The 11316-nt window shown below is 37.3% G+C and overlaps 1 protein-coding gene across 1 annotated transcript; it reads right to left on the minus strand.

Annotated features, from left to right (window-relative positions):
* Positions 1-1564: 1564 nt before the first annotated feature.
* On the minus strand, positions 1565-4810 carry GCK72_012499 (uncharacterized protein; the record flags this gene model as incomplete). Its single annotated transcript, XM_053729164.1, has 6 exons — positions 1565-1703; positions 2000-2061; positions 2112-2312; positions 2370-2463; positions 2576-2846; positions 4714-4810. 6 exons carry the CDS (start codon positions 4808-4810, stop codon positions 1565-1567), a joined length of 864 nt encoding a protein of 287 aa, XP_053583936.1.
* Between the last annotated feature and the right edge of the window lie 6506 nt (positions 4811-11316).

An 11316-nucleotide genomic window follows, 5' to 3' on the forward strand; every position in this document is an offset into this window, starting at 1 on the left:
GCTCGGCCCGCTCGGCCCGCTTGGCCCGTTCGGCCCGTCAAAATATTTTAAAAAAAAATTTTCGTCGTTTTCCCATTGTTTTTTCGTTTACTACTTCATGGCAAACATATTATTGATTAGAAATTATAAAAAGACAACAAGTGAAAACGGAAATTGTCAGAATAAGTACCATCTTGTTTGCGAGGGTCGAATTACTAAAATGTCTAAATTACTAAAACTAAAATGAAAATTAAAATTCGGCTCATCTTGATTGTGACTGATCAGCCGAAGATTTTTTTTAATTTTCAGATATTTTAGTAATTCGACCCTTGCAAACAAGATGGTACCATTTTAGATCCCATAGGGCCCATCCCTCGGCTTATTTTGTCACTATAAACTTTGAGCCTCTCAAAGTCTCTGTGATGATCAGCCGATGATCAGAATCAGGATCAAGAACTTGCTGGAGGCTTCTGAAAGTAGTCTTATCGAATCCCCGACCTCGATTTAGTATAAACCGAAGAAAAAATTTAATTTCCAAGACTTCCAATTCTATTTTTCAAAAATAATTTTTGCTGCGGGCCCTGCGGGCCGGCCCGGCCCGCGGGCTGGCCCGTGATTTGACAAGTATGACAAAATCCAACCAGTGGATCGAGGAGACTACTCTTTTTACCTCCAATAAACAACATTTGTTTTCTGCATTTTTTATTTTGTACAATTTCATACGAGGATTATTTTTTGAGAAAAAATTAAATTGAGATCGGTGTTTACACAAAATATAAATTAAAACTTGGTAAAGGTTAGTCGAAGGATGTGATTGAAAAATAGAAAGACGCCGTTGGTTAATCGAAAACTTACACGCAAAACTGAACTGAGCGTTTTTTATTGAAAAAACGATCTTCACAGTTTAAAAAACAATACCAGAAATGGTGAGAAAATAAACATCTCTACATTGAATGAGGTTTCGATAGACCATTATGAAAATGGGTAACAAAGATTTCGTCCCGTAATAAGTTCTAAAACCGCGACTCTGAACTGTTTTTTGAAGCCGCAGTCGCTGATGTACCGAAAAGTGCTATAGGGTCAACCATTGTTAACCGACTAGTGGCACTATGAACAATGGAGTTCTGAAACTGGAAAATTTTTCTTCGAGAATTCTCACGGAAGATTTTTTCTTAATTTCTACTGATACACTATAAAGGTTTAGAGACATCACTCTGCTCTATTGCAATATTTCCAATTCACATTTTATTGACCTATTCACATCGTAGCAAAAAATAGTTTTCTGCCTTTTTTGCTACATACCTTGCGAACAGGTTCTTGTAGTGAGAAATTGAGCTTTTCTGAATGAAACTCTGAAAAAATTCTAAAGATGTATGAGGCATTCCTAAAGCCTCCTGGACCTTTAGACCATTCCAAATTCTATTTGCTGCATGCTTCATGTAACTGTTTAAAAAATTTCAAAAAACGCTTGAGTATTCATTACATACCCATACATTCAAATTAATGTAAAACCCCACTGAAACACAAATAAAACATTCTTGTACATAATAGAAAACCCTGAACTACGAATAAATGCAATCTAGAATTAGTCAGTCGTTTGAGGAATGGTAATGCCCAATGGAACAACTTCAAACTGTGCCATACACAACTCGTTGATAAGACTGTATTCACAACAGAAGGTGCAATATGGGTTCTCGTCAACATTGAAGATTCGGAAGCCATATCTGAAAATGCCATTCTGGTCATTTGATGGATCAAGGGAAACATTTTGCTGGCCCAGGTGGAAAATTTTTTGCAACTTAACACCCCAAAAATAACTTTTTTTGTATTTTTTATCACTAAATGCAAAGGTGCAGAACTACCTAGTTAATTTACTCGAATTACAGCTCAAAATGCCTCAAAAACTTCAGTTTTTCAAAAATTACTGTTAAGAAACTTATTTTTTGGGAACAATCGAACCGACTGATGATTTAACTAAGAGGAATAGAACAAAACAACATATAAAAGTTGTGAAACATACTTTGCCATGGTTTGCAACATTTTTAAATGTTCAGAAGGCGTTCCGTGGATTTCGATGAAAATCTGAAAGTCTTATATATTTGAGAACATCAGAAAAACTAATATTTCCTCACCTGACACACAAAATAATCCCTAATCAAAGGCTCCAGAGCAGTAAACTCTCCTTTTTCTATATCAATTTTCAGCAATTCCACTTCTTTTCTTCCAGATTTTTCGAGCATACGAGGGATTGGTAGGTCTGTTGGAATCTTTCCCGCAAACAGTTCTCCATTTATTTTTGCGTAGGAGTCTTGTGTTTTTTGGTTTTGGGGGTCCTAGAAATTTTTTCTTTAAGTAATGTGGGACAGGGATAAACGGTTTTTGTAACTTACAACATCTGCTCCAAGAATCCTGCATTGTCCCCCAGTGACTTCAAAGATATGCTTGTCGTAACCAATTTGATTATTGAGACCCAAAGACATCAATCTTAAATTTAGAACCGATGACTATTTAGAACCGATGACTAGCGGCAATATATTATTTTTAGCCAACAGATCTTACCTAAACTTTGAAACAGTCCAAACTTAGAAAAACTCACGTGCAATCCTTCTTGACCTTCTTCGGATTACAAACATATTTCCCTCCGTCCCCCTTCTCTCCAATCCTTTCTTTCTGACCACAATATGCTTCCATTTTCACTTTTCTGTAGAAATCCTGACCATTGGTTTTCAGAGATGCATTGAATAGTACTCTTCTGTCATTTTCAGCCGATATGAGTGCCTTCTTCCGTAGTTCTTTGACGGTTCCCGATTGATAGAGGTCGACGACATTGGAGGTGTCGGTAGCAGTAGGAGTAGTCAGGTAGTTTTCTGGAAAATTGGGTAAATAAAGAAGCAACTTAGAGAACTCCAGCATCAGCTTAAGAGGCACTATCTGTAAGAGTGAGAATGTTTGTGTTGGGCCTTGGCACAGTTGCAAAAAGTTGTTTCAATCCGAACTCTTTTCACAGCATATGTACCCCTATGGTAGTGATTTACAAAAAATATGTCATCAGTCCCCTATGACGTCATCATTGGAAAATATGCCCGATAATCGACTTTTCACCCAAAAATTCATAAAAATTTCAATTTTTGAGATAACTTTGTAAAACTTTTAGTACATGTTAGGAGTGTTTTTGACTACCTCTACACAAATTTTCAGCCCTCCAGACACCCCAGAAACCGCTCAAGTGAATTTCACTTTCATGTTTTTCCAACTTTTCTCAAAAAATCCCTCTAGAAGTACTCAAATTTCAAATCGTATTCGTATTCTCCGCAAAAAGTTCTATTAGGTCCAATTAGAATCATCAAAAAACCATTGCACCATTTTGAAATATTTTGATTTTTTCAAAAATCACATAAGGGTCCCCCCTTATGAAAAAAACATTTTCACGAAAAATTCCAAGAAAAAATTTGTTCCGAAAATAATCAGAATATTGATGAAAGACTTAGAATAAACCAATTTCGAGATTATACCCCTCAGAAATTGGTTTGAACCGATTTCGTTTTTTTCGTCATCGAAATTTTTTCCCTATTTTTGACGTTTTCATCAATATTTTGTACTGAAGTACACAAATTTCAAGCAATGTACTTATTGCTCGCTAAATTCGACATATAGTCAAAATAAGACGAATAATAAACCATTGGACCATTTTGAGATTTTTTCATTTATTTCGAAAATCACATAAGGGTCCCCCCCATGGAACAAAATTTTTATCGAAAAAATAATTCAATATTATTTTGGAGCAAAAACGTTTAGAACATTGATGCAATATTTTAAAATGTTTTGTAAAAGAGTACTGAACGTTTTTGCTTCAAAATAATGTTGAATTATTTTTTCGATAAAAATTTTGTTCCATGGGGGGGACCCTTATGTGATTTTCGAAATAAATGGAAAAATCTCAAAATGGTCCAATGGTTTATTACTGGTCTTTTTTTGATTAATTGTTAAATTTAGCGAGAAATAAGTACATTACTTGAAATTTGTGTACTTCAGTACAAAATATTGATTAAAACGTTAAAAAATGGGAAAAAATTTCGATGAAGAAAAAACGAAATCGGTCCCATCCAATTTCTGAGGTGTATAATCTTGGAATTGGTTTATTTTATGTCTTTTATCAATATTCTAATTATTTTCAAAACAAATTTTTTCTTTGAATTTTTCGTGGAAAATTTTTTTCATAAGGGGGGACCCTTATGTGATTTTTGGAAAAATCGAAATATCTCAAAATGGTGCAATGGTTTTTTGATGATTTTAATTGGACCTAATAGAACTTTTTGCGGAGAATACGAATACAATTTGAAATTTGAGTACTTCTAGAGGGATTTTTCGAGAAAAGTTGGAAAAACATGAAAGTGAAATTCACTTGAGCGGTTTCTGGGGTGTCTGGAGGGCTGAAAATTTGTGTAGAGGTAGTCAAAAACATTCCTAACATGTACTAAAAGTTTTACAAAGTTATCTCAAAAATTGAAATTTTTATGAATTTTTGGGTGAAAAGTCGATTATCGGGCATATTTTCCAATGATGACGTCATAGGGGACTGATGACATATTTTTTGTAAATCACTACCATAGGGGTACATATGCTGTGAAAAGAGTTCGGATTGAAACAACTTTTTGCAACTGTGCCAAGAGGAATCCTCATCTTACAGACAACGCCTCTTAAGTAAACTAGTTGAAACCGAAAAAATAAACTCACCAATATTACTAATCTTGAAATAACTCGTAATTGTTGTAACTAGAATTGTAACCAGCAGTAGAATAGTCAATGAGCACACATTCCATTCTTTGGGCATTTTGGATGGAGGTTCTGAAAAGAGATGCAATTTGAAACTGGATGGAATCTATAAGACAGGTATAATTGAAATCAGTGAAACAACTATAGTAGTGCTTCAAGCACAAGATACTCGAAATCAGATTTATGTGAAGCAGAAATAATATCCGAAAAGCGTAATGGCCAAGTTCGACAAGTTTGAAAATGTCTTTTTTGAAAATTTGTTTAAATTCTGTAAAGTTACATGGCAAATGTGCCGACACGGGCCGGTGCGTATCTCCCTTCAAATTGAGTTTCATAAACTGAAAAATATGCCAAAATGTAGATCTCGATGAGCTCTTTGTCTTTGACCTAATACAGGCCGGATATCGATGTGCTCATGTACAGTAAGATGGGGTAGAATGTCATTTTTCTACTAAATATCTTTGCTATTTTCAACACTTTATTGTGTCATGAAGTCTACATGCTCGCCTTCTTTTTTCACGTGGATTTCATGGTCTGCTAATGTTGAAATCACAAAAACACCAAAAAAACCACTGATCGTGAGGAATATTAAAAATCGGACTTGTAGGAGGTCATATACAGTACCATGCAGTAAGATATACAATTTGGCCTTTTTCAGTTGAAAATGACCAACTTTGAGAAGGTGTTAAGGTATTCCCGATAGTCCCACAGAGTAAGTTACGTATAAACTATACAGAACAAAGGGAGAGCTTTATTTTTGTAGTTGGAAACTTTTTGCACGGACACTCTCTAGCAGTGTGCTCCACCGGGATTTTAAAACTAGTGAAAACCGGTTTTTCATGAAAAAACCGGTGAAAATATTCACCGGTTTTCACCGAAATTCACCGGTGTTTCACCGGGGAAAACCCGGAGAAAACCGGTGATCACCGGGTTTTCCCCGGGGAAACACCGGTGAAAAAACCGGTGTTTCCCCGGTTTTCACCGGTTTTCGCCGGAGTTTTTTTTTGAAATTAGTAACACATAACCGGACATTTCGAAACCGAACATTTCGAAACCGGACATTTCGCAACTGGACATTTCGCAACTGGACGTTTCGCAACCAAATGACACTTCGAAACAAAAAAATGCCGGTTACGAAACGTCCGGTTTCGAAATGTGCGGTTGCAAAACGTCCGGTTTCGAAATGTCCGGTTTCGAAATGTCCGGTTTCGAAATGTCCGGTTTCGAAACGTCCGGTTTCGAAATGTGCGGTTGCGAAACGTCCGGTTTCGAAATGTCCGGTTGCGAAACGTCCGGTTTTTTAGTGTCCGGTTGCAAAACGTCCGGTTTCGAAATGTCCGGTTTCAAAATGTCCGGTTTCGAAATGTGCGGTTGCGAAACGTCCGGTTTCGAAATGTCCGGTTGCAAAACGTCCGGTTTCGAAATGTCCGGTTTCGAAATGTCCGGTTTCGAAACGTCCGGTTTCGAAATGTCCGGTTTCGAAATGTCCGGTTTCGAAATGTCCGGTTTCGAAATGTCCGGTTACGAAACGTCCGGTTTCGAAATGTCCGGTTTCGAAATGTCCGGTTTCGAAATGTCCGGTTTCGAAATGTGCGGTTGCGAAACGTCCGGTTTCGAAATGTCCGGTTGCGAAACGTCCGGTTTTTGAGTGTCCGGTTGCAAAACGTCCGGTTTCGAAATGTCCGGTTTCAAAATGTCCGATTGCAAAATGGCCGGTTGCTGTCATGTTCGTTCACGTTGAAGTGTTTGCATCATCAAAAAAAACCGGTGAAAACCGGTGAACACCGGGGAAAACCGGTTTTTCAATATTGAACACCGGGGAATTTCGGTGAACACCGGTTTTCGCCAAACTTAACTCCGGTTTTTATTTTTATAAAACGGAGAAAAACTTCACCGGTGATTATAACGGTTTTCACCGGTGAAAAAAAACCGGGTTTTCGCCGGTTTCTTCACCGGTGGAGCACACTGCTCTCTAGCAAGTTTTTTAAAGTACGGTGTAAACATTGCTATGCAGATACAAAACGATTTCCAGCACAAAATACTTTTAAAAATATCTAAGCGTAACAGAAAAAAAAACAAAAAAGAACTCTCAGAAATTCCTAAAAGAACAACTACACGCTTCAAAAATAGGCTTCTACATGTTTCCATAGAGATCACATTTTGCAGAATGAAAAACTGGGAAGAGAGTGACACGTCAGAAATGTTTTTTTTGTTATGTGAACTTTCGGTTTCTCTAAATAAACATTTTCTATGAAGACGGTTTGTTTCAATGATATGATAAATTACAAAATATTCAAAATGTACTATCAAAAGTTTTCGTAAAAACAGTCAAGATCAAAACCTCAAAATAGTGAGATATGAAAAAATCTTCAAAGACCAAATCTCTCTTCTCTCCCACGAAAGAAACCCAGCAGCCTACTTATCATAACAATACTGAACTTTTCCTATTCCCCATTGTCAATATTCTATTGTACTTTTTATCAAGACGTTCTATTATACATGGTTGTTTGCTCTCTCCCGGTTCTCTCCCGGGAGAAAGTAGGTTTTATGAAATGGTGCAGTATTCAGAAAATTTATTAAAAGTTAGAAAAATGATGGGGTGAAAAGGGAGGAAGGACATTCAGAATAATTGAGAAGGCGTCGTGGAGGCTGGGGGTGCTTGAGACGCGTAGTTTCTGAGAATTTGTTGATTTGATTCTGTTGCTGACAAGTGATAAGAATATTGTGGGAGAAGGATGGGAAAATATAAACTAGACGGTTTCGCTTTAAAGATGAATTAAGAAAATGTTCAATGAAGTAATATGAGGACTTCATGTTCCAAAAAATTTTTTTTCAAAAGGTGAAAGATCACTAATTATTACTGAAAAAAAGATCGTTCTATTATCGGAGTGAAACAGTTCCGACATTTTTTACCGACGCGGAAAGGTCGCGCCACTGATCTCCGGGAACGCCCACTTATCATCTTGCAATTTCAGGGCACGGTTTCATTTCTATTGTTGCGTTTGTGCGATCGAGCCGTAAGCGAGTTATTTAGAACAGGTTTATTTACAAACTGATTTCCATAGGAAATAACAAGTTCAATAAGTAGAGCACGTGAACTAGGGTGCTAGGCCAGGTTTCTATATCTCACGGATATAACATCTCTCCTTCTAACATCGAAAGTCCACGGGTGCCACGTCATTCTGATTGAATTCTCTCCAATTGGCATCTCGTCCACTCATCATTCTCAACTCGTAACAATTCGGAATCCACACATAACGTCCGGTCATCTCCGAGCATCCAAAATTGTTTCTCCATGGGTACATTGCAAAGCTGGGTTGTGGTGGGATTGGCAATGTTGGTGTGCTACTTCCTTGTTGCTTCCAGCCACGGTTCCACGCTGAATGTTGCCTCATCGTCTCTGGAAAACTAACTTTTAGTTCAGGTTGCAATCTGGAGTTCTCTTTAGGATTCTTCTTTTCCCAACGATCGTGTCTCTCAAAGGCTCCAACTTTCTCCTTCCGACCAGGATTAGGACTTCTTTTCACGAAACTCTTGCATCTCTCCTTTCCAGTCTCTTCACGATTCCTCTGAATCTTCACAAACTTCTCATCTGGCCAACGTCTCACATGTCTCTTCACCGATCCGTTCTTCACGACCTCTGTCGATCCCTTTCTCGGCTTCGATTCCTTCACGTATATACCATTGACTTTGTGGATGTCTCTTCTTCTGTTCGGTGTCTTCGCAACTATATGATTCATCCATATCTTCTCGAGATTCAGCACTTCCGGAAGTTTCTTCAACCAATCCAAACCGAACAAACTCTTCGCGTCTCCGACGTAAGCTTCAACTGTTTTCTCAATTCCCTGGTATTTGATCTTGCACTTGAATGTTCCATCCAGTTGCATCTTCAATCCGCCAGCATCAAAAATTTCAGCCTTTGTTCTCTTCAACTTTGGTCTTCTCAATCTTTTCCAGTCCTCCCTGCTGATAAAACTGATGTCTGCCCCGGTATCCACCTGCATCTGCACATCAAGTCCATTCACCTCAATAGTTCGATAGATCCGAGTCTTCTCATAACAGTCATCTTCTGCATAAATAGCTCTGTGACACAAACGGTCTGACTTCTCATCATCATCTTGTTGTTCTCGGCACATTTTGGATATGTGTCCTCTGCGTCCGCAGTCAAAACATTCCTTATTCTTGGCCCAACAATTCATAGCGTTATGCTCACCTCCACATCGATGGCATTTCTTACTTCTCTGATTATGATTTCTCGTCGGCTTCTCTTCGTCCGAATCATTTTCATCTACAGAACTTCCTTCGTTCTCACGTTGCTTCTTTCTTCTTTGCAAGTGTCTCTGGCTCGATCTTTTCTGTTCCTTCGCTTTCTCAGTTCTCATTTTTCTCACGGCAAATACCTCTTCACTTGTTCTACATCCCCCAATGTTTTTGGCGTCTTCTCTGAACTCTAGCAACTTCATGATCTCATGCTCCAATTGAATAAGTGTCGTCGTCGGTCTTGTCTCCATGATCTGCATAGCCCGAGCTCTTATATCAACTGTTCCGTTAGTTCTTAGACCCTTTATCCACATCAAACACTGCACTTGTTCTGAACTCATCTCATTGAATTTGGCATCTGCATAGGATTTCTTCACTCTTCCGGTGTACTCTCCTAAATCGCCGCCTTCGTCTATGATTTTCAAAAATTCCATTCTTCTTGCAAATGTTGATCTTGTCGATGGAAAACATTCTTTTAGTTTGTTCACAATTTCCTCAAATTTGAACTCACTCGTCTTATCTGGTAGGATTCTATTTGTAAAATAGTTGTAGTCTCTTTGGTTCAATTTGCTCACTATTAGTCTTCTTTTGGCTTCATCTGATAAATCAGCGCCTTCACCCGTAATGGTGTCTCCAAATCTCAATTACCAATCTTCAAATGCCTGACCTTCTTCTGGTTCATACTCGAAATTTGCGATTCTTCTCGAAATCGAATCCACGAGTCCAGTTCCTGCTCCTTCGGTTGTTGTTGCCGTCAATTTCAAACGTCCGTCGGCCAATGCCTTCAGCACCTCATCCATCGAAATTTGAACATTCATACCTTGAGCTTCTTCTACCATTGTCTTATCCTTTGGTGTCTTTAGTGGTCGTTTGGTGGTTCTCTTCTTGAGTCTCTCGTCGTTCTTTAGTGATCCTGATCGCCACTGTTGCGTTTGTGCGATCGAGCCGTAAGCGAGTTATTTAGAACAGGTTTATTTACAAACTGATTTCCATAGGAAATAACAAGTTCAATAAGTAGAGCACGTGAACTAGGGTGCTAGGCCAGGTTTCTATATCTCACGGATATAACATCTATTTCCATTGATTTCGCGGGCAAAATTTTAAAAAATACAACTTTTTAAATTAAATTTGATCTATTTTCCTTGAAATTTGTTTTTTTCTGTCAAATTTTATTGAACAAGTAGAATTTTTGAAAATTTTACCCGCGAAATTAATGTAAATAGAACTGAAACCGTGCACTGGTCTTGCAGGATGATTAGTGGGCGTTCCCGGAGTTTTTGCGTCGGTAAAAAATGTCGGAACTTTTTTATTCCGATAATAATATGTAGAAAGAAAAATCTGTATAGAATTAACTATAATACAGTACAGTACTTCAAGTAAGTCAGGTATACGAAAACGAAAAAAAAACAAAAAAATGTTTCAGAGATTCTACATACTAAATGATCGCTTGATGAATAGTTCTTCTTCGATGACAGGATATGTAAAAGTGTATTTCAATATTCATATTCGAGAAGTGAATAATTCCAATAAAAACAGTTTAGACATTGAGCAAAAACATTTGAAGTTGGAAACATTGAAAATTTTGAAGCCTTCTGAATTAAACTATTATTTATATAGTGTTGTTCCAAAAAGAATTAAATTACCCTTTATTGCAATCTGTCAGATTAATAGTAAGTGAAACTGAAATACATAAGAGTTATCTCTCTAAATTACTCAAATATCAAAAAATTATTATGTGGAATCAAAACGAAACTGAATAATTTCACCGATTCTTCAAATCTACATGAAACAGGTTTTGAGACTGCGAACTGATAACTTTTGCCGGATTTTGACTTACCATTAATTTCCAGTTAAACTGTTTTATTAATTAATTAAAAACATTAATAGCTTATTGAACTCATGGTAATGATTCAGGTCGCATAGTACAGTGTTCAGCAAGAAAATAATTTTAAAAGTCAGTAAAACAGCAGAAGAATTGGTTCTTTTTGATTCAAACGGCGCAATCCAGATGAATTGAAAAAGGAGAAGCAATGAACTCTACCCAAAATGACTATAACTATGATATGTTTTGGAACGGAATTCTCTCGGTGAACGACGGTGTCCCACCAGCGGACCTGTCAAAAAGAAGATAGTGTCGTTGAAAATCAAAGAATGGAGAAACGATCTGATTTTTGTAAAACAATTTCTTAGCAACTGCTATTGACAATTGCTATTCCTAGAATAAAACTGTATAACTTCACATTATATTACTGTACATTATGTCCGACACGTGTAAAACATTATCGTGGAAACTGTTTAGTTTTA

The sequence above is a fragment of the Caenorhabditis remanei genome, chromosome IV (assembly GCF_010183535.1).
Source record: "Caenorhabditis remanei strain PX506 chromosome IV, whole genome shotgun sequence".
NCBI lineage: Eukaryota > Metazoa > Nematoda > Chromadorea > Rhabditida > Rhabditidae > Caenorhabditis > Caenorhabditis remanei.